General features: G+C 41.3%; 1 protein-coding gene across 3 annotated transcripts in view; it reads left to right on the forward strand.

The window, feature by feature from the left end:
- The window catches only part of SLC25A30 (solute carrier family 25 member 30), a 92,781-nt gene extending 81,942 nt beyond the window's left edge, over positions 1-10,839 (forward strand). For all 3 annotated transcript variants that reach the window (XM_073013914.1, XM_007960329.3, XM_073013915.1), the window contains 5 exons: positions 1,783-1,878; positions 2,935-3,059; positions 5,052-5,190; positions 6,815-6,895; positions 8,145-10,839. In XM_073013914.1, the coding sequence (XP_072870015.1) occupies positions 1,783-1,878; positions 2,935-3,059; positions 5,052-5,190; positions 6,815-6,895; positions 8,145-8,186 (483 nt within the window). In that variant the 3' untranslated portion in view covers positions 8,187-10,839. The remainder of the gene's footprint in view (positions 1-1,782; positions 1,879-2,934; positions 3,060-5,051; positions 5,191-6,814; positions 6,896-8,144) is intronic.
- Positions 10,840-27,894: the final 17,055 nt, after the last annotated feature.

A 27,894-nucleotide genomic window follows, 5' to 3' on the forward strand; every position in this document is an offset into this window, starting at 1 on the left:
ACAGATGAACTCAAAAGTAGAGCTCATTTTGGAGACAGGTTTTGGTGACTGAGGAGAAAAAATAATTTAGGCTTGGCCTGCATTTGATTTTCGTTTTTCATGGAAAATCTTCTTTGTTTTATTGGTTCATTAAATATAGATGGACTGCAAGTTTTGCACAAATCTAGGCTGCTCATTAATGACTATTTTTGAATCCATCTTTTTTTTTTTTTTTAAGATGGAGTCTCACTCTGTCGCCCAGGCTGGAGTGCAGTGGCACGATGTCAGCTCACTGCAACCTCCCCCCCCTGGGTTCAAACGATTCTCCTGCCTCAGCCTCCTGAGTAGCTGGCATTACAGGCGCCTGCCACCGTGCCCAGCTAATTTTTGTATTTTTAGTAGAGATGGGGTTTCACTGTCTTGGCCAGGCTGATCTTGAACTCCTGACCTCGTGATCCACCAGCCTTAGCCTCCCAAAGTGCTGGGATTACAGGCGTGAGCCACCATGCCCCGCCTGCATCTTCTTTGTTAAATTTAATTCAGGAAATACAGATGAAAAAATTTAATTACTACAATTAGATTACGTAACACATTAGGTGACCTTATTGAAAATACTAGGGATATTATAACTTCTTAATTCCTTTTTGGAATAAAGCAAGGAAGTAACTAATTAAATAAAATAAAAATTCAGTATGACTTATTTTTGAACTCCTACTGAGTATTCCTTTCCTATCTCCCCTCTTTTCTTTTTCTGCCCCACTATTTAACTAGTATTCTATGCTTCTATCTTGTACCAGTTGGTATATGCCATGGTTAGAATCCAAAAATGAGTAAGACAAGGACCCTGCCCTCAGAGAGCCTTCAATCTAATAGGGAATTCTGACAAGCATTACAGCCATCTGCAGTGTTCTGGGTACACTACAGTTATACATGCATTGTAGCAAAGGGACCGCATGGGTAAGGAAGAAATGCAAGGTACCTTTGCCATAAGTTTACCAGTAGTGGGGTAAGAGAGCTAGAGAAAAATATTCACCCTCTTATTAATTTCTTAATTATATCTTAGGCCTTCTGGGAAGGTAGTTCCTGTATCTTGGTTTATTTTCCCATGTTAGTGTGGCAATAACAGTTCCTTTAAAAGTTAGTGGTAATGTATTTGCTCTGTAAACAAAAATAAGGTACACATTTTTTAGTAAAAAATCTGTTTTCATTCTTAAAAATGCAAAGAGCTACATTAAACATTATGTTTATGTTGGAATCTTGGTCATGTGGATTCCACTAATTAAAGTGTAACAGAGTGTGACAGGTATCATGTGGCTCTCCCTTGGCCAGCTCGCCTGCATACCTTTGGTTCAGCTGGTTGGAGACTGTAGTGGCTGGGAGCAGCTAATTTAAGAACTATGCTTGTCTATGCTTAATGCTGCCAAGTACGCTGGATAACTCATTAATTTTATTAAACCTTTGTAATTAACTTTTCTCTCACCTATATAGTAGTAGGGAAGTATGCTGTTTTCTATCCTTCTAGAAAGACGTTTTTCACAAAATCAATTTCTTTTTTGGCACTTAATGAACTGCTGTGCGTAGGACTCTGGACTCTCCTAGATGCTTTTTGGAGATCTCAGAGTTCCTAAGAAAAAATTTTTAGTCATTTTAAGGTAGCATCATAGCAGTATTTATATGACAGTTTTTTCCCTGCTAATGGTTGTTTAGCAACTGACTGACTGACTGACTGTCAGAGGTATCCATTGGTTGGGGCTGGGATTGTGGTAGTTTCTTTCTGATGTTGGTCTTTAAAATAATCTCTAGATTCGGATGCAAGCGCAAAGCAGCACCATTCAAGGAGGGATGATAGGCAACTTCATGAACATTTACCAGCAAGAGGGGACAAGAGGGCTGTGGAAGGTAAGCCAGAAGGATGGATCCAACGGATTTATTTAGTTCTTTCTTCCTTTTTTGAATTTATTTGTTCTATTTCTATCACTTAATTTTAATCCAAGTGTCGTAATGAAGTAAGGGAAGAAGAGTGGCATCTTCTGCCCATGCAAATATCTTTCTTTATTTTCCTATCTATAAATGGGAATATAAGGAATATGTCTTTTTTTTTTTTTTTTTGGAGATGGAGTCTCACCCTGTTGCCCAGACTGGAGTGCAGTGGCTCGATCTTGGCTCACTGCAACCTCCACCTCCTGGGTTCAAGCAATTCTTCTGCCTCAGCCTCCTGAGTAACTGGGATTACAGGCGTGTGCCACCACACCCGGCTAATTTTTGTATTTTTAGTAGAGACAGGGTTTCCCCATGTTGGTCAGGCTGTTCTCAAACTCCCGACCTCAGGTGATCCGCCTGCCTTGGCCTCCCAAAGTGCTGGGATTACAGTTGTGAGCCACCACACCTGGCCTATGTCAGGATTTTTAAAGTTCCCTTTGAATAATTTATGAATAACATGTTGTGTGACGGATAAGCACTTTTTTTGTCGTCGTTTGGTCGTTTGCTGTTTTTTTTTTTAATTCTTGTGGAGAAGTAGTTTAGGTTACAGTTCCATTGGGTGTTTTGATCCATACGATTTCATGGCTTGTAACTGAAGTCTGTTATTAGGCATGCATGCGGTGCACAGTGTTATTTCCTAGTATTCTAATGACTTGTCAGTTCATAGAATAGCCCATAGATCCAGTGCGATCTCTCTGTTCATACAAGGAAACCGGAGGCTCTGAGAGGTGACTAGTCCTGGCCAAAGTCTGGCCCAAGGTCAGATAGTTCATGCCAGCATCAGAATTAGACTTCAGAGTTTTTGAGTTCTTGCCCTGTGATTTTTTCCACTCTGTCACTCTACATTTCTGCCTCCCCAGAGGAAAAGATAAAAATTGATCATAGTTTATGCATTATAAGAACCTTTGCACATTTGCAAGGCTTGTTTTACAGAGGCAAATCAGAATCATTTTTATTGTTAATGTTTTTACCCAGGGTGTGTCCCTTACTGCGCAGAGGGCTGCTATTGTTGTTGGTGTGGAGCTGCCGGTCTATGACATCACCAAGAAGCATCTTATTCTCTCGGGCCTGATGGGAGACACTGTGTATACCCACTTCCTGTATGTGTATGGATTTTTAAAAAATTAATCTTTTAGGTATGCATGAGTTTAGGGTGGAAATTTGGCACAAATTTATAGAAATTCTAAAGCAAGTTTATTATAAAAGTATTATATTCTCGTATTTGAAAAGTTGCAGTGCAGAAGTGAGGCAGGACCAAGTAAAAGTCCTTATTCCTGCACGTAGGCAGCTATTGTTAACAGTTTGATAAGTATCTTCCAGGCGTTTTCTGTGTGTATGCAAACATTGTCTACAAAAGTGTATTATATGAACTTTATTGCACAGATAAGATCATGTTTTACACTCTTTTATTTGCTTTTTAAAATTTAACAACAGGCTGGGCATAGTAGTTCACGCCTGTAATCCCAGGACTTTGGGAGGCCGAGGCAGGAGGATCAGTTGAGCCTAGGAATTCAAGACCAGCTTGGGCGACAAAATGAGGCCCCATTTCTACAAAAAATTAAAAACTTAGCTGGGCATGGTGGTGCATGGCTATGGTCCCAGCAACATGGGAGACTGAGGCAGGAGGATTGCTTGAGCTCAGGAAGTAGAGGCTGCAGTGAGCCTTGATTGGGCCACTGAGTTCTAGCCTGTGGAACAGAGAAAGACCCTGTCTCTAAAATAAAATATGATTTGACAACATATTCCAAATATCTTTGAGTGCTTACAGACTTTATGTCAGTACTTACAGACTTTATTTATTTATTTGAGACAGGGTGTCACTGTGTTACCCAGGCTAGAGTGCAATGGTGTGATCTCGGCTCACTGCAGCCTCTACCTCCTGGGCTCAAGTGATCCTACTACCTCAGCCTTCCAAGTAGCTGGGACTGCAGGCGCAAGCCACCACACCTGGCTAATTTTTGTATTTTTTGTAGAGCTGAGGTTTTGCCATGTCACCCAGGCTGGTCTGGAACTCCTAGACTTAAGTCACCCACCTGCCTCAGCCTCCCAAAGTGCTGGGATTACAGGTGTCAGCCATTGCAGGCCTGGTCTTCGTTTATTTTTAATAGCTGCAGATTATTACATTGTATGGATATATCATACATACATATTATCATACATACATATATATATAAAAAATCATATATAATTCATTGGTGGGCAATGTGTGGAGACTGTTCTGATTGTCACAACCAGGGGGAATACTACTGACATCTAGTGGGGAGAGGCCAGGGATACAGCTAGTGCTGAGGCTGGGAAACCTTGCTCTGAATTAATCGATATAAAGTATGGTCCATGGTAGTCTTGTGGGACTGAAAATATAGGAGAACCTGAGACCTTTGAGGGGCATTATAGTAGGGAGATCTTTTTCTTTGATGTCTAGGAAACGATTTAATTATGATATGGCTAGAATTACTCTGATGTCCACTTACAGGTAAATAGATGGAAAACCTCATCCTTGGAGGATTTCCTTTGTTTTATGATCCTTTGACATTCTAGAATGTCAGGTATTCTTAGCTGTGGCTGGGATTTATCAGCTAGTATAATCGGTGCTAATATTTAAGCAGTTTATCAAGCTCTAGATATGGCCCTTCTTGATATGTTTCATGTTGATATATGTTAGTTTAACATAGTTTTGGGGCTGGGCATGGTGGCTCATGCCTGTAATCTGAACACTTTGGGAGACTAAGGTGGGCAGATCACTTGAGATCAGGAGTCCGAGATCAGCCTGGCCAACATGGCGAAACCCCATCTCTACTAAAAATACGAAAAAAATTAGCTGGGTGTGGTAGAGTGTGCCTGAAATCCAGCTACTTGGGAGGCTGAGGCAGGAGAATCGCCTGAACTTGGGAGGCAGAGGCTGCAGTGAGCCAAGGTCACACCATTGCACTCCAGCCTGGGCAACAGAGCGTGATTTTGTCTCAAAAACAAACAAACACAAAAACCACAAACAAGAAAACCCCATAGTTTGGGCAGAAGCTGTTTTCTGCCTTCGATGGTGGTTGTAGCTCAGTGGTGGTTAACTTTTTTTTTTTCCAATGGTGTCTTTATAGCTCAAGCTTCACCTGTGGTCTGGCAGGGGCCCTGGCCTCAAACCCTGTTGATGTTGTGAGGACACGTATGATGAATCAGAGAGTCCTTCGAGATGGCAGATGCTCTGGCTACACGGGAACCCTGGATTGCTTGTTACAGGTAAGAGCAAATGTCTGTCTCTGCAGGATTGTGAATTATATATATTTTTTGATCTAAGAGGTAACTGAATTATGAGAGCTACTAAAACTAAGATGAATGATGCTTTAAAGCCCTGAGATGTACATATAGGAGACCATTTTTGCCATAGTGTGCTTAACGTTTATAAATATAATGTTGTTTTCTTTATACCTCCATTCTCCTGTGAAAGGTGAGAAAATAATAATATTTCCTGTGATTATAGAAGAACTGGGTCTCCTTCCAAAATATACTTTCTTCCTTTTGGGTCAAACTAGTATGAATATCCCTCATTCAGACATCTCTTCTTAAAGGAACACATCAATCTTACTTTAGTTCTCAGTTTAAATAATTGGGCCTACTGTTTTATGAGTGGGTGAAAGTTTTCAACTGTCTCCCTCACTAGATTGCCAGTGGTCAGATTAGGAGCCACTTTTTTTTTTTTTTAGGTGGTATTTATTTATTTATTTTCAAGTTTCAATGTATTTTAGATTCAGGGGATACATGTCCATGTTTGTTACATGGGCACATGCGTAGTGGTGGAGATTGGGCTTCTAATGTACCCATTACCCAAATAGTGAGCATTACACCAGATAGATAATTTTTCAACTCTAGCGTCTCCCCTTTAGGAGTCCCCAGTGTCTGTTATTTCTATCTTTATGTCCATATATACCCATTGTTTAGCTCCCACTTAAAAGTGAGAACATGTGGTTTTTGATTTTCTTTTTCTGCGTTAGTTTGCTCAGGATAATGGCCTGCAGCTCCATCCATGTTGCTGCAAGGAAGGTGATTTCTTTTTTATGGCTACAGGGGCCACTTTTGTGGTTCCTGTTTTCCGACATGACACCAGCACATTTTACCCTTCAGGTGTTGCCTTAGTAAAGCAAAGACACTTACCATATTCATCCACCCGACAACTTGGGAAATAGTGGTACTCTGAATGATATCTCTACCACTGTTGCTTCATTTCTGACCTGTTCAGGAGCCCACATGACACGGAAGCAAAAATCCCTAATTGGAATTAAATCTCATTTGTTACTCATTCAACACTGTTTATCTGTTTTGTGTGGAGTTCATTCAATCTTCTTTGGGGTTGTTGGGCATGGAGCCTTAGTCTTCCACCCACACAGAAGCCTCTAAAGAGCAAAGATTTCATAGGTAGTACTTCCAAACAGGATTTTATTTTTAAGAAAAACAAATCAGTCTGGCCACTGATGATGATTATTATTATTATTATTATTTTTTTTTTTTTTTGAGACAGAGTCTTGCTTTTTCACCCAGGCTGGAGTGCAGTGGCATGATCTTGGCTCACTGCAAGCTCTACCTCCCAGGTTCATGCCATTCTCCTGCCTCAGCCTCCCAAGTAGCTGGGACTACGAGCGCCCGCCACCACGCCCGGCTAATTGGTTTTTGTATTTTTAGTAGAGACAGGGTTTCACTGTGTCAGCCAAGATGGTCTTGATCTCCTGACCCCATGATCCGCCTGCCTCGGCCTCCCAAAGTGCTGGGATTACAGGCGAAAGCCACTGTGCCCGGCCTGGCCGCTAATTAGTGATGCTTTTGGCATAATTAGAAAGTTGGAAGTTAACTTTTTTTTTTCTTTTAACAGACATGGAAGAATGAAGGGTTTTTTGCTCTCTATAAAGGCTTTTGGCCAAATTGGTTGAGACTTGGTCCTTGGAATATCATTGTATCCTTTTCCGTTGCAATAGATCTAGAAAAAGATATAGCTAAAGAATACCATTTGTATAAACTCTCATGTTATTAATTACAATTTAGAAGTAGGTTCTGATTCTTTTGAGTTCCTCTGATGCTAGGAAGTCACTACTTAGTTTCTTTTTTAGGAAGTGTAAAATCTCTGTGCTAGACACTGAATCTTGCTTTGATGGTGATATTATTCAAAAGTAATGATACTACTAAAAATGTTTAGTTAGACTCTGTTCTAGAAGCTGAGGATATTTATGATTTCAGAGAGAGAGAGAGAGAGAGAAGGATTGACTTTATAGCCCTAGCCACCTTGGGAAGGATGTGGTTGGCAATGATGTCTTAGAATGCCTGTCTTAGAGAGTGCCTGAAGATAAACAGGAATTAGCTCCGGAACTGTTTGGCAGGCCAGCACGCTTCCTGTGTGCCACAGTGGGAGGAAGGAAAGGAAAGGCAGGTAACTTTTTTTTTGTTTTTGAGACTGAGTCTTTACTCTGTCACGCAGACTGGAGTGCAGTGGCATAATCTCGGGTCACTGCCATCTCCGCCTCCTGGGTTCTAGCAATTCTCCTGCCTCAGCCTCCTGAGTAGCTGGGATTATAGGCACATACGACCATGCCTGGCTAATTTTTGTATTTTTAGTAGAGATGGGGTTTCACCATGTTGGCCAGGCTGGTCTCAAACTCCTGACCTCAAGTGACCCGCCCCTTGGCCTCCCAAAGTGCTAGGATTACAGGCATGAGCCACCACGCCCATGAGACATGGAAGGGCAGAATGGTGAAGCAGGAATGCTGGCTTTCGCCGTCTCTTGTTGCTCTTTATCGGCTCCCGCCTCCTAAGGAAGGCTGCGTAGTGGAAGCCTTTCAGGAGAGCTTCCCAGGACTTGCTAACTGTCTCTCTCTCTCTCTCTCTCTCAAAAGCTTACCGTGCTGGAAAGTTTTTCCACCATAGTAAAGCCACAAAAACTAATCAGTGTAGATGCCATCTCAGAAGAGGATGATGTCACGGGATTTACATATCTCAGCTGTGATCTTTCTGTTCCAAGCTGACCTTGGAAGGCTTATGGGCAGATAGTTTGATGTGGTTAAGGATGGAACCCCTTTTATTTAATCATGTCCATAGCGTGGGTCTGCCTGTACCTATTTGTTATTAAGTGTGTCATTTGTAAGTCTGTTGTTATGCACTGGAGTTGTGAAGAGGGCATTTTCTGTGTCATCCTTAACCCATAACCACAGTTCTTTGTGACATACGAGCAGTTGAAGAAATTGGATTTGTGACAAGTCAAGGCTGCATGAGACATCTTTCTGAAAATGGTAACTTCTGAAACAGCAAAGCTTCCTGTGTTTCACTCTGCTTCTCACTGCTTGGCTCATCACAGATTCTGGGATGTGAGCAACTGATGAAGATTGGGTTAGTTCAGATTGCTGTGTGTTGGCATTGGATGCTCTTCATCAAACGTTTAATGGCATAGACTAACATCCAAACACTAGTCTTTACCGTTGGAGCACCCTTCAACATCAAAGATAATATATGAAATGCATGTTTCTTGCTAAAGAAAACTTGCAAGAAAATCAGGAGCTCTGTATTGTTTTATTCAGGGAGAGTAGCTCCTGATGCATCTCACCTCATGACTGAGAACATCAGACTGCTCTAGAAAAGCTCATCGGAACCATGGAATGGAGCCTCCGAGAAGATATTATGGTTTCTGAATTTCTGGGAACTTTTGCTCCTTGTCAGCTGAAGAAATTTCATTTATGGAGACCTGGACTGTTCAACCCCAAGTATAAACGGTGCAGGAAATGGATCCTAGGAATATCGCACTGCTTTATAATTTCCTATTTTGGTAGGATCTTCCACTTATAATAAGTGATTTTAAGCTTTTGAAGACTTGACATTTGTGAGAAATTGTTACAAAGTAATAATCTCTAAATTCATGGTGGTGTTATGTGTTGGCTTTGAAGGTTGCAAGGTCTGTATTGGCGGGAGGTGTTTTCAAGCAGCTTAGGTTCTGTCTTAGGTAATGTTAGTAATTAGCTTTATGATTTTTAGCAAAAAAAAAAAAATATGTATTTCCCAATGTATAAAATGGGGATAATAACATCTGTTGATGTAGAGGGTCAAATGAAGAACAAAAAGTAGCTGCTGCTACTTGACTTGAAATGTGAGTGTGTTTACATCATGCTGTGGAACAGCTCTAAACAGTCTATGTAGAAGAGGAGTGTGTTATCCTGGGCTTCTCATGGTAATTGTGAATGAAGCCCTTTGTTAAGGTCTTATTAAAGAAAGAACACTGTATAAGTTCAGGCTTTAGTACATTTTCCTTAGCAAAATGTTGGTAGTGAATCAAAGAGTTGATTTCTCCAGCTTTCCACTTTTTACTTCAGTTTGTGCTGTGCCTGCCTTGGACTTCCTGTTTAGTTTGGATGGAAAATACCTGCTTGAAATTTTAACAATGATTTCTTTAGTGCATCTATTTAGCTAGTTTCTGATAGGTGGCATGTAATATTTTCCCTTTTTCTTTCCTTCTATAGACACAATAAATCATTCTCCCTCTTCTTTTTTTTCTTTTTCTATTTTCTTATTCTTTTCTCTAACCTGCTTCAGAGAAAGAGCCCTCTTCCTTCTTTCATCTTACTCTTTTCAAAACAAAAGATGACTGTGAGAACCCCAAGAACTTCCACTTCCGGAAGGCAGCCACAGGACAGGGAACATATTTATTTGGGTCCCTTTGGTTCCCCCTTTGAGAACAACATTAAATACATGCTAGCTGGGGCTCCAGGGCATTCTCCTTCCACAGTAGTGCGGCCAAATTCCCAGTTTGGCCAGTCTCTTCGTTGAGACAGAATAGAAGGAATGCAGGGTTTTGTGGGGGATCAGATAATTTTTCCTCCCAGGCATTTTTCCCTTGCTTTCCTTATGAATGAATGGTCCCTTTGAATATTATTTCCAACAGTGAGAGCTAAGACAAAGTCATCAAAAAGAGAGGATAAAAGAAGGGAGGGGTTGGGTAGGGTGACCTGTTAATTGCTTAGACTCAGATGAAAGTCCACCTCTCCCTGGGCAACCCTAGAGGGCAGCAGAGGACCCCAGAGCTCATTCAGGCCTTGCTCCTGGTTCTAAACTACACCTTAGGATTTTTTCTTCTTTCCAAAACATTCCATTGATTTCACAAAGACTTTCTATAGAGAGGCTTTCACTGTTGAGATCTCTGAGTTTAAAGATTGCTTTTCTTGAACCACTCTTGTTTTAATGTAGAAAAATTTTATTTTTTCAAATGTGCATACAATTTTTAAAACAGTAGAAGCAAATTCATTCTGCAGACCATGTAAAGAGTGAATGTCAGACAGTATTCATTATTACCAGTTTATTCAAATTACGTACATGTTCCTACCAAGGTGGAAGGAAATTCAAACCTCATGGTGAAACTTAAGCATGATTTAAGATAAAAGCATAGTATTTCTTCAGTGTAGATTTGTTAAGTGCCTTATTGAACGGGATCTTAACCTGCTTTTTGTGTTTTTTTGGAAGAGTTAATGCAATTGTTGAAGCTTCTAACCAAGAAACAACTTAAGGAATCGGGAGACTTGGTCCCCTTGTTTTCAGGGGTCTGGCTGTAAGTCCCTCCCCACCTTTGGGTATTCTTAAATATGCCAAAAGGAATTCTAGTTTTTATAACCAATGGGTTTTTTTTTGTTTGTGTGCTTATGGATTTGTGTAATCATTGATACTTAATGTTGTGGATTCGTAATATAAAAAGTGGCTCCTGTCCTTTATATTTATTCATGTGCTAGAAATAGTACGCATTATATAGAGTATGAAGTTTTCATAAGCCTTTATATTTCAAGCTCTTTATTTAAACATTGTTGGAATATGTGACATAAGCCTTGTTTCATTTATTTAATAAACTGGAGTAATATATAATAATAAAAATGATTTCTGGTTATTTCAGATACATGGAAACATTCAAACAAAGGCAAACTACGTGGAGTCTAGAAGGCTGGAGTAGAAATACTGTTGCAGCTGCAGACATTTCTCTCTGCATGGAGAAGTTGCTGGGATAATCTTACTCATTGCCTGGCACCTGTGTGGTTCTCCTCCCCCGCCACCCCCACTTCCCATGTATCTCAGTCCAAGCCAGTGAACTTGATTTGAGGACTGGCTTTGCATTGGAAATACCAGTGGGAGGACGTCAGTGACATGAACTGTCCGATCCCCTCAGCCCTTCATACAGTGTTGGGTGTTGCTAGAGGCAAATGCAGGGATCCTTGGTCCACTGTGGACCAGGCAGGGACACCTGGGTGGCAGAAAACAACCAGCTAACTCAATGCGAAGTGGGTTCATTAATCTTTTTAGTTGAAACTATTCTCTAGGTGCCTGTTTTAGCATGTGAATTAAACATAGTTGTTTATTTAAAAACGAACACTGGGAGCCAGGTATGGTAGATCACTTGAGTTCAGGAGTTCGAGACCATCCTGGCCAACATGGTGAAACCCCATCTCTACTAAAAATACAAAAATTAGCTGGGCGTGGTGTCATGCACCTGTAATCCCACCTTCTCAGGAGGCTGAAGCAGGAGAAGCTCTTGAACCCAGGAGTTGGAGGTTGCATTGAGCTGAGATCACTGCACTCCAGCCTGGGAGACAAGAGTGAGACTCCATTTCACAAAGCATAAATAAATGGTAAAACGGGGGAAAGAGGGGAGCTTCTTTTTTTTCTTTAATTTTATTTTTTAGAGTGGTTTTAGCAAAATTGAATGGAAGGTACAGAGATTCCCATGTACCCCTGTCTCCTCCATCATCAACATTCTGCACCAGAGCAGTGCGTTTATTACAACTGATGAACCTATTCGATGCATCATTGTCACTCAGAGTCCATAGTTTACAGTAGAGTTCACTCTTGGTGTTGTACATTCTGTGGATATAGACAAATGTATAGTGATGCATATCCACCATTATTGTATATACAGAACAGTTTCACAGTCCTAAAAGTGGGGAGATTGGCCTCAGTTCTCCTACCTAAGAGACTGAATGACTTATCCATATATGGTTGCCTCCAGATGAAGAGCAGTGAGAACCGCCAGCTGCTGGTGCGTCTCAAATGCCTGTGAACAGTGAAATCCTCACTTGGTTGGTGGCACCTGCTAGACACAATTGGCTTTAAATCCAGGATATTTATTTTTAAACCAGCAGCTGGGGAAATGTGACAGGATACATTTTTGGTAGATTACAAGTAGATTCATTCTGTAGCAAAGGAGGGAAATAGAAGACAGTGTATAGATCTGTTTCTCAAAAGGTTGATGTAAATAGTGGAACCATGAGTACCAAGAGCAAAACATTGGAAACAGCTTATATGTCTGTAAGCATCCCCTGCTTTCCAGACTGTGGCCCCTCTGTATAATGGCTTGCCATGTTCTTCTTGAGAAGAATGAGTTCCATCTCAGCCTGCTGAGATTTCTTTCTTTTTTTTTCTTTAGAGACAGGGTCTTGCTTTGTCGCCTAGGCTGGAGTGCAATGGTGCATGATCGTGGCTTGAGCCTGGTTAATTTTTGTATTTTTACTAGAAACAGGGTTTCGTCGTGTTGTCCAGGCTGATCTCAAACACCTGGAATCAAGCGATCCGCCCACCTCGACCTCCCAAAGTGCTGGGATTACGGATGTGAGCCACTGCCCTTGGCCAAGATTCCTTGATGGTCAAAGAAATCAAAACGTCTGTCAGCTAGTGTTGAGTTCAGGCTGAGATGAAAAAAGTTTTTACTTGTAAAATATATATAACATAAACCTTGACCATCCTAACCATTTTTAAGTGCACAGTTCAGTGACATTAAGCACGTTCACATTGCTGTGCAACCGTCACCAGCGTCCATCTCCAGAACTTTTTTGAAATAAATGGTTTTGAGGAGATTTTGGTTTTTAATTTACTTAGCATTGTATGTCCTTGTAGCCCTGGTACAGCCCAAGCTGGAAGATAAGAGCCCTCACTTCCATCTGAATGCTTGGATTTTTCATACTTGTGAGAGGCTCCCATAGTTCCCTGAACTGATCTAGAAATAGCAACTATCGTGCCAAGCAAATATTTTTCATTCAACCAGCCTCCTCCCTGGGCTTCGAATCCTTTCATATGAGGAACAAAGCCAAACACCAGCAGTTGGTGATTGCTGTTTAGGTCACTCTTCAGTGCTGTTCCTCAGCATTCTTGTATCTATACACAGACACGCCTTACCGAACACAATGCAGAGTGGTCCAGTGCACAGCTGCTTTTGGGTCCTGTAATAACTGGTGGTGCCTGTAAAAGTCCCAGTGCTTTGGGAGGCCAAGACAGGAAGATTGCTTGAGCCCAGGAGTTCAATTTTTTTTTTTTTTTTTTTTTTTTGATGCAAGGTCTCTCACCTAGATGGGAGTGCAGTGATATGATCTCCACTCACTGAAAGCTTCACCTCCCAGTTCAGGTAATCTTCCCACCCCAGCCTTCCAAGTAGCTGGTACTACAGGTGCACACCACCACACCCTGCTAATTTTTAAATTTTTTGTAGATACGGGGTCTCCCTATATCGCCCAGGCAGGTCTTGACCTCCTAGGTTCAAGAGACCCTCCTGCTTCGGCTTCCCAAAATGCTGGGATTACAGGCAGGAGCTGCTGTTCCTGGCCTCAAAAAATTTTAAAAAATTGGCTGGGCGCGGTGGGTCACATCATGAACTGGGTGTGCACAACAGCACTCTGTCAGCACGTGGAGGTGGTATGGTATATACAGTGTCAAATTCAAACAGTTCCTGAAGGCATGAGTCGAGGCTGAGATATCTACTGCTGCCTTTCCCTCAGACCGCACCTGTAGCATCGTAGGCATTTCCCTATGGCCAGTCGACAGAGAAAGAAAAAACTGAGGCCTCATTTATTGATGGTTCTGAACAATATATAGGCACCAGATAGAAATGAATTGCCACACTGTGACAGCCCCAGTCATGAGTGTCACTGAAAAATAGTTGGAAAAGAAAATCTTCCAAGTGTTTAGAACTCCAGCCAGTATGTATATACCTCCAGGACTGGAAATCTTGAATCCATGATCAAGGACAAGATAGTGAATCTCCATTTGCCCTCAGATCTATGACTTCTGTGCCCTGCTCTATGGTTTTGGATGCCGGCTTCTTGCATGACTTAGAGACTGCATTACTCAGATTCCCTTACCTTCTGGCTTCCAATTGCGTTTAGCCAATGAAAAACACTAGCAGGAAATTGGAGGCAGAGAGAGAAGATGGTATTTTTTCATGCTCTCCCTGCTTCACTGCCATGTCCCTGGCGATAGTCCACAGTTACAACTCTCACTGGGCTCTGCTGACAGTATTTTCCAACTTTGTCTTCTCAACCCTACAGGTGGTAATGGTTTCCCACTATTGCTAAGTCTCTAGGTGCCTGATATGGCTTGATTCCATGTCCCCACCCAAATATTATGTTGAATTGTATTCCTCCAATATTGGAGATGGGGTCTGGTGGGAGGTGATTGGATCATGGGGGTAGTTTCTAATGGTTTAGACCATCCCCCTAGTGCTCTCTCATGACAGAGTTCTCATGATATCTCGCTTAAAAGTGTGTAGCAACTCCCTTTTTGCTCTCTCTCTCTCCTGCTGGCCATATGAAGATGTGCTTGCTTCACCTTCACCTTCTACCATGATTGTAAGTTTCCTGAGGCCTCTCCAGCCATGCTTCCTGTACTGCCTGTAGAACTATGAGCCAATCAAACCACTTTTCTTTATAAATTACCCAGTCTCAGGTAGTTCTTTATAGCATTGTGAGAACAGACTAATACAGTGCCTCAACATCTATTATTGGTCTCTGTAACTATCCCCACACCTCTGTAATTATTTCCTTTACTAAAGTCTCTTTATTTGAACAATCTCAGATAAATTCTGTTTCTTGATGGGACCCTATCCAAATACAATCTGTTAGTTCTCTCCTCTGTGTTCCTAAACCTCCTGTTTTCCATCTTCTTGTCTCATGCTGTATTTGGAGAAATGTCTCTATATCTATTTTCCTACTGTAATTCTCTCTTCAACTATTTACCGATTTTAATTCCGACAATAATATTTTTCAGTTTTAAGGATTGTTTAAAAAATACAGTTTTTAAAAAAACTATAAATTTATCATTACAATTATACATTGGTATATGCAAGGAGATTGGTTCCAGGGTCACTTGCATATAGTCAAATCCATGCATATTCAAGTCCTGCAGTTAGCCCTGCGGAAATTGCATATACCAAAAGTTGGCCCTCAGTATACACAGGTTGTGCCTCCCATGAATACTGTATTTTCAATTTGTGTCTGGTTGAAAAGAAGCCATGTATTAGTGGACCTGCACAGTTGAAACACATGTTGTTTGAGGGTCAACTGTATTGTTTTATATGATTATTTTATAATCTGCCTGGCTATTTTTGATAGTCTTCTTCCCCTGTTTGATTTACTTCTTGATTTCTTTCTTTCTTTTTTTTTAAATATATTTTTAGTGATGGAGTCTTGCTGTGTTGCCCAGGCTGGTCTTGAACTCCTTGGCATCAAGTGATCCTCTTGCCTTAGCATCCCCAGTACCTGGGATTGCAGGCATGTGCCACCATGCAGGGTGTCCTTCATTTCACATTTATATGAGAGCCATGCTCTGAAAATTATCCTTTGACAAGGGGGAGTACAGGGCCCCAGAAGTATATGATGGGAGGCTGGACCTCAGCCAGGCTGCAGAGTAGATGCCCCTGAGAAAGACATTAAAGCTGAGAACTGAGGGATAACTAGCCATTTGTAATGGTACCCAAATTGCTGGACTCCAGGCTTCTCCAGGCCCAACTCTAGCTCCAAGGTCTCTTCTACCACCCTTGGAGATAGAATAGCATGTGTCGTTCCCTGCACTATGCTTGAGTCTCTGAAGCTGAAGGGTCTTTGTGAAGCTGCCTACAGAATTTCTCATGCATTCCTACTCCATTGTTCATGTGCTACTCTAGGACTTGGGAGTACTCTGGGCTTTTTCAGTCTCTAACACCATACTTAGGAAGCAAGAGATATATTTTGTCTGCTCTCAGAACATTTGTGAACCACCCTCATCCCCACCACCCAGACTGTAGAACCCCTTCTCAAAAACACTTGCTGCAAGACACCATCCTGTTCCCCTCTGTGGACTCCCTCTCTTCTCTAAAACACCTAGTTTCCTAAGGTATGACAAAAATAGGTGTATTTTCCCAATACCTGTTTTACAACTGAGTGGCTGCTTTTAAAGCTCAAAAGCTGCCCACATGACATGGTTGTTTGTTGGGTCTGCTGTGGCAATCTTCCGTTTAGGTGGTGGATACTCAAGTCTGGCTCATTCGAATAGACAGGGAGCTCTGTGTATGTGGAAAACATTCTCTCAGCATGCTTTGTGTCCAACACTGGACTCGTCACCCTCTGACAAGCCATCTTCTTCTGTGCTCCCCTGTCAGTGAAGGACACACCCATATGTCCAAACCAGACATCCTGACTCCTTCGTGTCCAGTCAGTTACACCTCAGTCCCGGTGGACTTTATCTTTTTGATATCTCTTCCATTCACCCTCCTCTCTCCATGTCCACCAACACTCCTAATTCAGGCCCAGATGACTGAAACAGCCTCTACTCTGTCCCCACTTCTGGGTTGGCTTCTGGTCAATACATATGTCACACCATCCAGGACTTTTCTATATGGCCAATGGGCAATGTCCTCACTGCCCGATCTCCTCAGCACAGAGGCCAAACTCCTTATCATGGCACCCAGGCTTTCACGGTCTTGTCCCTATGCACCTCTTTGACATCATTTCTTGTCATCTTTCTACCTCCAACTTCAAATTCTAATCATATTGTCAAATTTTTTTACTTCCCACAGATGTTCTATAGTATTGCTTCTAGGCCTTAGCACATACTGTTCCCTCTCACTTGAAAAAGTTTCTCCTTCTCTATCTTATTGCTGTTCAGATCCCAATTCATTCAAAATATATTTATTGAGCATCTACTGTATGCCAAGCACTGTTAAAGGTCTACCTTTAGACCTTTAACAGGAAACCTACCCTCATCGTCCAAGTATGGATTAGATGTTTTTCTTCCTTGCTTCCTGTAATATCACCTTATGCTTATTCACAGACACCACATTTTGTATTGTATTGCACTTGCCAGTGTTTGTCTGTCTACCTTACCAGACTGTAAGCTCCTTGAATACAGGAAATGTTCTGATTTAGTATTGAATACTCAGACCAGCACACAATGTAGTATGGTTTGGCTGTGTCCCCACCCAAATCTCATCTTGAATTGCAACTTCCACAATTCCCACATGTCATGGAGGAACCTGGTGGGGACTAATTGAATCATAGGGGTGGGTCTTTCTGGTGCTGTTCTTGTGATAGTGAACGGGTCTTATGAGATTTGATGGTTTTAAAAAATGGGAGTTTCTCTGCACAAGCTCTCTCTGCCTGCTGCCATCCATGTAAGATGTGATTTGTTCCTCCTTTCCTTATGCCATGATTGTGAGGCCTTCCCAGTCATGTGGAACTATAAGTCGAATAAACCTCTTTCTTTTGTAAATTGCCCAGTCTCAGGTATGGTTTTTTTTTTTTTTTTTTTGATTCAGGGTCTCACTCTGTCACCCAGACTGGAGTGCAGTGGCACAATCTCGGCTCATCACAACCTCCACTTCCCAGGCTCAAGTGATTCTCTTGCCTCAGCCTCCCAAGTAGCTGGGATTACAGGTGTGTGCCACTACCACCTGGCTAATTTTTACATTTTTAGTGGAAATGGGGTTTCACCATCTTGGTCAGACTGGTCTTGAACTCCTGACCTCAAATGATCCACCCGCCTTGGCCTCCCAAAGTGCTGGGATTACAGGCGTGAGCACTGTGCCTGGCTCTCAGGTATGTCTTTATCAGCAGTATGAAAACGGGCTAATATAGAACCCAACACACAATAAATGTTTGATAAGAGGATGAGCGAATGAATGAGTGGGTAATCTGTAATGTTATGAGATCTCTAATGCCGTACAATAAGCACATACACACACATGCACACACACAACAAACATATAGGCATAATTATGATATATGTGTATCATTATAAATAATGCATACTCATAAAAACATTTAAAAAACAAAATACAAGTAAAATTTAAATGTAATTAAAATGACTGTCTAATAAGCCATCAAGTAAATTCACCATAATTCTATACTTAAATTGTTTCTAATTGTTTGTTAATATCCTGCTGTGAACATCTTTGTAGATAAAGCTTTTTTAAAAAAATTTAAGAGATTATCAATTTATGAAAAAGTGCTGGAAAAGGAAGTAAAAAAAAGTGAGCATTTAAAGGCTACTATAGATATTTCCAAAAATGTTTTTACCAACATTTACACATAACTTTATTGCATGTGTTTTAATTTTATTATTAGCAAAGAGGCAGTTCATAACTTTTTGAGATTGAAATCTTGGAAAGTAATTATATCTTTCTTCAAAACGTGCCTTGATTCTAAATATTGATTCTGAATTCTAAGCTGGGGTACTATTTGTCTAATTCTTCTGTTGTTATGAAATAAAGCCTTAGCTACTATTTAAATAAATTGTCAAGGTTTACAGTGATTTATATAGTCACTGATGTGTGAATGAGAAATTGATAAAGTGAGTAAGAAAGGAAATAATTTGAAAAGGAAAACAGAGCTTCAGACCCTTGATGAAGCTATAGAAACCTATAACCAGGGAAGTGGTTCTTCTGATAATAGGCTGAAGAGTATACATAAAGAAATCCATCAATTCCACATGAACGTGCTCTGAAAATTCACGAGGCAGTTGTACATGTGCAGCTGTGCGTAAGAATGATTTCTTTTGAACTATTCCATTTTGTAACTTTGCTGTTTTATAAGCAATGAAGTAAAATGGAAAATGATCTGAGAAGTCTGTGTGTTCTAACGTTCCTCCTCTTTTACACCGTGATTTAGTGTTTTGGCCTTAGTACAACCTTGAAGTAGCATAGAATGCTGGGAGGCAGTTCTGTGAGCCTGTGATGCTCATCCTTGGAACTCATGCTTGCTAAGATGTCCTGTGACAAAAAAAGTACTAATGGATTCAAATGTACGTCTTCGTGTCGCTCACTTTCATTTGTGTTAGCGTAGACAAAAAAGAGAAGGTCCTGCCCAGTGTCCTGGTTCGAATGACAGGTCTGCCCTTTACTAACTGTTATCCTGAGCAGAAACCTCCCTGAAATTTGTTTTTATCATTCATTAAATAGGGCAAAAAATAATATCCACCAACTACCTACCCGAGTGAAAGTGAGGAGCAGATGAGAGGTGCTTTGGAAACCATCACATGAACTATTCTTGCAATGCCTCGTTATTAGCAGGGGTCCTTTGTAGTGTCCAGGTTTGAGTCATTGAGGAGGGCTGACCACGGTGAGGCTATGAAGCACCCACTATAAGGAGGTCTTTGGATCTTTACCATCGTCTCCTTCCCTATCTCTCCCATTCCTCAATCTAGAGCACTTCTGCCCCTTATCCCTTAGGCATTTTTCCATCTCCAGGGGCTTATTCTAAGATATTACTGGGTGAAAAACCCTAGCAAGCAAAGAAATGTGGAATTGCAGACACTTGTAGTAGGTAATAGGAAAGTTTAACCATGGTCTGTGTCTTTATTAGGGCAGTAGACAGTAGGATGTGGTGCAGTGTTTCTCAAACTTGAGCTTGTGATTACATTTTTAAAATACTTGTTTTCATTGCAACTCTTCTTTTTTAGACAGAGTCTCGCTCTGTTGCCCAGGCTGGAGTGCAGTGGCACAATCAGCTCACTGCAAGCTCTGCCTCCCGGGTTCACGCCATTCTCCTGCCTCAGCCTCCCGAGTAGCTGGGACTACAGGCGTCCGCCACCACGCCTGGCTAATTTTATTTTTAGTAGAGATGGGGCTTCACTGTGTTAACCAAGATGGTCTCGATCTCCTGACCCCGTGATCTGCCCACCTGGGGCTCCCAAAGTGCTGGGATTACAGGCGTGAGCCACCGTGCCCGGCCTTATTTCAACTCTTAAAACTGTATTAATGCATATTCTGGATCACCGACATGACAGTTTTATAGTTTAGGATTACCACATGATTTCAGCTTCTGCCCTCCTTCTTTGTGCATATAGAGTATTTTTAATTAAGCTACTAAAAAAACAGCGTTGTTTTAATATGCAAACGATATGTACAAGCCAGATAAAGGCAAAATGGTATTAGGGATTTACCCTGAGTCAAGTCTTCCCAGTAGTTCAAATGGCAGGGAACACGGCATGCTGCTGGTATAACAGAAGCATGGTGAACTCCCAAGCAGCTGTACAGCAGTAGTCAGGACTGTCTTCATGTTGCCAGAAGCAATTTCGTTTTCCAGCAAAATAATATCCCACATCTCACTTGAGTTGTTACTTTGAATGTTATTGGTTGTATACTGTTATATGTTAGTTACATTTCTGTTGGCATGTAACTTGCAAGTCTATTTTGGTATAAACATCCAAAGCTTATGTCAAGTCTTATTTTTGTTGATACTTAAGCAATATAATACAATTATTTACATCAACACTGGGGATCTGCAGATTTTTTAAGGGCTTTGTACAACAGTCAACTTGGAGAAACTCTGTGGTATATAAAAGGTGTCAGCCACAGTCAGGATATCTAAGTTCTAGTGGTGACTCTGATGTCAACCACCTGATTGCAGGACGTTAGGCTGCTTATCTCACCTCTGCAGGTTGTAGTTTGCTCATCTGTAGACAGAAAGGGCTTGACTATATAATTTTAAAATTCTCTTCCAACTTCAAATTCTATTCTTTTTTTTTTTTTTTTTTGAGACAGAGTTTCACTCTTGTTGCCCAGGCTGGATTGCAATGGCACAATGTCGGCTTACCGCAACCTCTGCCTCCTGGGTTCAAGTGATTCTCCTGCCTCAGTCTCCTGAGTAGCTAGGATTACAGGCATGCGCGTCCATGCCCAGTTAATTTTTTTGTATTTTTAGTAGAGACGGGATTTCTCCATGTTGATCAGGCTGGTCTCGAACTCCCGACCTCAGGTGATTCACCTGCTTCGGCCTCTCAAAGTGCTGGGATTGCAGGTGTGAGCCACTGTTCCCGGCCTCAAATTCTGTTCTTAAAAGACCAGAGCCTTTGTTTGGGAACATAACCAGGCACTGACTTGTGCTATAAAGCCTGACTAAAGCCTGCAGACTTCACCCAGACAATGGTCGAAATTGCTACAAAGCTGTTTCCACCTGCCTTGACCCCAGGAAGGAGCAGGAAGAGGCCTCCATAACTTGTGTTGACTCAGATAAGCTGGGTGTCTCTGGCCTATGGCAATGATTCCGTTTAGGGTATGAGTCCGGTAATAATAATTGCAAACATTTTATAGTATTACGTGTTAAAACAGCCCTCTAGAACACAAGGTCGGTGCCATAAAGAGGGGCCCCAGCAGAGTGGAAAACACACCTTGTCTGATGTGCTTAAGGATGGAGAGAAGAAAGCTCCGCTTCTGCAGGTGGCTGCCTGCGCCCACTGGCCCACAGCAGACTGTAGGCCATCTGCCCTAGACCTCAGCCTGGAAGGAGAGTCTGGGCACGGGGACTATACGTGTGGGTTTGAATAGGTGTTAATAGGATATAAAGTATTACTATACATATGTACATTTTCTACATGTTTATAGGAAATTAATTTACATAATCAGAGCTAGTTGCAGCAGAGCTAGAACTAGAATTCACTCTGATCTTCAGTTCAATATTCATTTTTTAAAAACAACCCTTTTTCAATAATCTTTTTTTTTTTTTTGAGACAGGGTCTTGCTGTGTTACCCAGACAGGAGTGCAGTGGTATGATCTTGGCTCACTGCAACCTCCGCCTCCCAAGTTCAAGCAATTCTTTTGCCTCAGCCTCCCAAGTAGCTGAGATTTCAGGTGTGTGCCACCACGCCCAGCTAGTTTTTTTCTATTTTTAGTAGAGATGGGTTTTCACCACATTGGCCAGACTGGTCTTGAACTCTCGGCCTCAAGTGATACACCTGCCTCGGCCTCCCAAAGTGCTGGGATTACAGGAATGAGTCACTGCACCCAGCCTTTTTCAGTAATTTTAAAATAAGGAAGACCTCGTCCTACTGTCTTCTACCTGCTCTGCCAATCCAACCCGTAGAGGTTAACTACAAATAACAATTTGCTACATGTTTTTTCAGACTTTTTTACTCTGTGTGGCTGTGTTTTTGAACCAGAAATGGAATTGTGGCAGGCCAATTCTCCCTGACAATCACACAGGCCTGCATGACAATCACACAGACAGGTCTACATAGCACTCCAGTTACAGAGAGATAATCCACAGCACTGCCTCAACACTGAGCAAGTAGTTAAACCTAGGGAAACCAGTGCCCAGACATCCTAGCTAGAAATGAAACATCTGGTCAGTAGGAGCCTTGCATAGGCTTCTCCCTAACCTGGAGCAAGTCAAAATAATAGAGACAGTTTCACATTCCTAGTAACAGGATCCGTCTCGGGTCAACGGAATCTGAGACAAGTCAAGGTAACAGAGGCAGCTGTTTGAATAGATTCATTGGAGAGTCTAAGGCAGCTCTTTGGACCAAGCTGTAAAGGAGATATGACAGAAATAATCAGTCCAGTACCACAGTAGACAGGCCTTGAAGGTACTGGGGCCCTTTTAATCAGACTTAGCAAGCATTTTTTGCCTCTGACTTGAGTTGAAACAAAATTAGTTACCAGTAGACTTAGGCAAATGCTATATTGCATGTAGGCACATAATCCCAACCTATATAAGCCCTAAGAAAATTGTAACACTTTGAGTTCGTCTGGTGGAATTATTTCCAACCTTCTCCCTGTATCCAGTTACAGCAATAAATTCTCTTATTTCCTAGTCTATCCGCTTCTCATTATTGGGCCTCAAGAAAACGCAGCCGAACCTGGCTTGGTTCTGGGAACAAAATTACATTCATACTGTAATTGATGTAACTTGCTTTCTAAATTCAATAATATATGGTGAACTTTCTTCCATGTCAGTACTTACAGATATACTCAATTCTCCCCTCCCTTTCAGTTCTGTTAAGGTATAACTGAAGTACATTGCATGTGCATGTGTATGCTACACATATTTAAAATGTACAATTTGATCAATTTTGGGATATGTGTATACTTGTGAGACCATCACTATACCAAAATAACATTTTAATCACTTTTGAAAATTTTCTCATGACTTTAGGTAATTCACAGATTACACAGAAGCAGAATCCACAAAATACTTCCTTTTAATGGTTGTAAAGTATCAGGTTTGTGGTAGATTAAAAATATTACAAGTTATTTGCAGCTGCTCTCATTCAGAAGTGGAGTCAATTTCCCTTCTCGAATCTGGGCGGTCCATCGTGGTGTGATGGTGTTCTCTCTCTCTCTCTCTCTCTCTCTCTCTCTCTGTCAGCACAAGTGACCTTCTATGAAGGTCAAAAAAGACTAGGGGAACAGCCTCTTCAAACCTTGAGCCAGGTTTGAAAGAAGTCGAAATGCCCTGAGGTCTTTATGCCTGAGAGACTGGCTGGAGACAGTGGACACAGAAGCTGTGAGCCTATGTGAGGATGCAGAGATCCATGGTCAGTTTCCAACTGTCCAGCTTGTTGCCATGTGAGTCATTGCAGCTGTGGCTCCAGACATTGTGAGCAGAGACAGATCTTTCCTAATGTGCCTTTTGGAAATTCCTGACCCACAAAATCATGAGATAATAATAAAATGGTGATTGTTAAGCACACAATTTTTGGATTAGTTTTTGTGTGTGTGTGAGAGATGCAGTCTCGCTCTTGTTGCCCAGGCTGGAATGCAATGGCGTGATCTTGGCTCATTGCCACCTCCACCTCCTAGATTCAAGCGATTCTCCTGCCTCAGCCTCCTGAGTAGCTGGGATTACAGGTGCCTGCCACCATGCCTGGCTAATTTTTATGATTTTAGTAGAGACACAGTTTCACCATGTTGGCCAGGCTGGTCTCGAACTCCTGACCTCAGGTGATCTGCCCGCCTCGGCCTCTCAAAGTGCTGGGATTACAGGCATGAGCCACCACGTCTGGCCTGGATTAGTTTTTTATATAGCAATCGGCAACAGGAACAAAACCATGCCCCATTGATGTACATTTAGGTTGTGTCCAATTTTTCTCCATTAAAAACTGTCCTGTAAATGTACTTTTTTGCATACATAAGAATTTCTCTAGAATAATTTCCCAGTGATAGGAAGATTGAACGGCTGGATCCAACGACTATATTCTCTCTCTTTTTCTCTCTCTGTCTCACTCTCCATTTCTCTAGCCTACGTTTTGATAGGTGTTGGCAAATTTCCCTCTAAAAAGAGCGTATCAACCCCCGCCACAAAAGTGTCCTTTTTCCTTCACCCTCTGAAAAGTCTCTGACTACTCACTTCATCTCCCTGTGTTTTATTTGCTTATCTTTAAATGGAAAATAATAACCCCTACTCTGCTTACGCACAGGGTTGTGATCAAGAGATCAAAACTGAAATCTGTTTTTACAAATTTATTTTTGTTTTTTTCTTTTATGCATAGATGTGCTATTTTGACAAACAAAACTGACATCTGAATAAGATCTTACAAACAAGGTATCATCTACCGTGATGGGGGGACCTTAATCATTTGGGGATAAGACTCCTCTGACTTCATCTTTGTCCCTTTCCCAAGATATTTTGTGCAATCAATCTTGTCTCTCATTCTCTTGCTCTTTCCCACTCTTTCTCAAACATAATATGAATATATATTTAAACTTTTCATGTATAGATATACTCAATGTACGTGTTTATTCTATTAATTTGAATGATTTTATGGGAACAATTACCAATACTTAAATAAACACATTTTAAGAACTGCAACTGTATCCGTCACGTTGTGTAGTCCTTCTGGGAGTAAGCTAAACATCACCTAGAAACAGGAAGAAATTTGACTTGTAGTACAGAGAATAACAGTGAATCCATTATAGGAAATTTGTACTTTTGGGTGGTGGTGGAGGACTAGGCAATATTTCTTCATACAGAAAAGAAAACTAGAATGAAGTAGAAGGTTCAGCATGTCGTATAACACACTTTCCACTAGATTTTGAGCAATACTGCATTGTTTAAATGTATATACTTCTATGCTACTGTTCCACACAATTAAAACACCCCATAAAAATTGCTGTTAGTCTGTTCCATAGGCTCTTCTCGTGTCCTCCATAAGCCAGCTAGTGACTGCTGGATCCTCCAGGCACGGCTGTCTTCCTTGGCTCCCTCAATTCCTCATTCAAGAATAGATCAGGCAGCATTGTGTCTTCCTTCCTCTCCCCTCATTTGACCTGATTAAACCTCCAGCCTTGGCCCAAATCTTTTTCATGGGTATCATGACCTACCTTGCATCCCTTCAGCACCATGAATCACCAGTTGGTAAAAATATTTTGGACGGACAAGGTGGCTCATGCCTGCAATCCCAGCACTTTGGGAGGCTGAGCCAGGCGGATCACTTGAGCCCAGGAGTTCGAGACCATCCTGGGCAATATGGCAAAGCTCTGTTTCTACGAAAAATACAAATAATTAGCTGGGTGTGGTGGCCTGCTCCTGTAGTCCCAGCTACTCAAGAGGCTGAGGCAGGAGGATCTCTTGAGCTGGGGAGGTCAAGGCTGCAGTGAACCATGATTGTGCCACTGCACTCCAGCCCGGGTGACAGGGTGAGACCCTGTCTCAAAAAGGAACTGAAAATAATGCTTAGAAGAAAGTGGAGTGATCAAGGATTTAGGAAAATCTGCAGTAGCAACACATTTGGGAGAGAAGTTGCTTACATTTGGCCCTTGAAGGATAATGTTTGGTAAAGAGCTGACATCGCAAAATTCAACGGGATTAATCTTATTTTTGAGAATTGTGGAACTAAAGATCACTCTGACTTGAAGAAGAGAAATTATGTTTTAGGCATTTAGACAAATAGTGTCACATGTCTATACATATCTACAAGATGACTTTCTTTAGAAAACAGTGGTGGATTGATGATGGGGAAACAGTGCTCTGAAGCTGGGTTGAATATTAAAAAAGAACTCATTCTAAAATGCAAAACTCATTACAAAAAAGAAAAGAAAAAGAAAAAGGAAGGAAGAAAGAAAAGAAAAGAAAATTATCAGTAATTCTAACCATCTGTCAGTGTTTTGGAAATGTTCCTTCTGGCCAACAGGATTATATACTGCTTCATTTGCTTCAATTACATCAGAACCATTTTCTCCAAACAAATACATATTTTCTATAACAGGAAATTTTAAACACTATTTTGAGATAATTTTAGACTTAAAACTTGCAAGAGCAGTTCAGGTATGTTCTTCACCCAGCTTCTCCTAACGTTATCATCTTACCTAACCATGTACAATAATCAAAACCAGGCAATAAACATTGGCACAAAACTGTGACCTAGGTACAGACCTTATGTGACTTTCTATGTTTTATTCTATAATTTTTCCCACAAATGTCCTTCTTCTGTCCTAAGATCCACTTCAGGATCTCACACTGCATTGAGATGTCTTGTCTTCTTAGCCTCCTCCAAAATGCAATGGTTCCTTAGTCTTTCCTTTGTCTTTTATGACACATTGACACTTTTGAAGACTACTGGTCAGTTGTTTTGTAGGAAGCTCTTCAATGTGAGTTTGTTTGATCTTTTTTCATGATTAGAATGACATTTTGCGTTTTTGACAATACCACAGAAGTTGTATCCTGTCTTCAACCCATATTGTCGGGAGTTTCATGATATTGACTTTGATCAGTTGGTTAAGGTGGTGTCTGTCAAGTTTCTCCTCTGTGAAGTTACTATTCCCTCTTGTTATTAATAGATATCTCAGGGAGATTCTTTGGGATTATGCAAATTTGTTTCTCCTTTAACTTTCACCCAATCATTTTAGCATTCATCCTTAGATCTTGCCTGCTACAATTATTACTGTGGTGTCCTAATGATGATTTTTTTATTTCTCTCACTCATTCTACATTTACTGACTGGAATTCTTCTGTAAGATAGAAGATTGTCTCTTCTCCACCATTTATTTATTCAATTGTTTATTTATAGCAGTATGGACTCATGGGTATTTATTTTATTCTGTAAATTATGATCCAATACTATCATTATTTATTTTGTTGCTCAAATCTACAATATAATTTAAATGGTAGAATAGAATTGCATGTCTGTACCACAAATTATTATTATTATATATTTTGAGACAGAGTCTCTGATGCCCAGGCCGGAATGCAGTGGTGAGACCTTGGCTCACTGCAACCTCCACCTCCCGGGTTTAGGAGATTCTCCTGCCTTAGCCTCTCAGGTTGATTACAGGCATGTGCCACCATGCCTGGATAATTTTTGTGCTTTTAGCAGAGACGGGGTTCAACCATATTGGCCAGGTTGGTCTTGAACTCCTGACCTCAGGTGATCCGCCCACCTCAGCCTCCCAAAGTGCTGAGATTACAGGCCTGAGCCCCCACGCCTGGCCCGTACCACAAATTATTGATCCAGTTCTTCAGTGTTGGATATTCAGGTTGTCTTCAGTTATTTGACGCCATTAATGATGTCTGAGATACATACATCTTTGAATTTTTTATGTGTTTCCATAAATTAGTTTTCTAGTAGGGGAATTACTGGATGTTGGAAAAGTTTATGCTTTTGGTTTTGATCCAACAGGGAGAAATTGTCAACACGCCAACATGGAAATCATACACTCCACACACTCCAACCAGACTACCCAGCTGTGCGCAGAGAGGTGTAAATCCAAGTCTCCTGCCGGCTGGGTGATTTAGCTCAGTCGTCAATAATCTGTACAACACATAACAATAAAGTTATTGATGTTGAGGAAGATACTTCCGGTAGGGGCATTTCTGTTTCCATTGGGTCCTGTCGTCTCCACCTTCTACGTTTGAACCGGAAATAGTCGTATCCATTTAAAGCCACGTCTGTACTGGCCTCGGTCCCGCCCCCTACACTGC

Source organism: Chlorocebus sabaeus, chromosome 3 (assembly GCF_047675955.1).
Source record: "Chlorocebus sabaeus isolate Y175 chromosome 3, mChlSab1.0.hap1, whole genome shotgun sequence".
Lineage (NCBI taxonomy): Eukaryota > Metazoa > Chordata > Mammalia > Primates > Cercopithecidae > Chlorocebus > Chlorocebus sabaeus.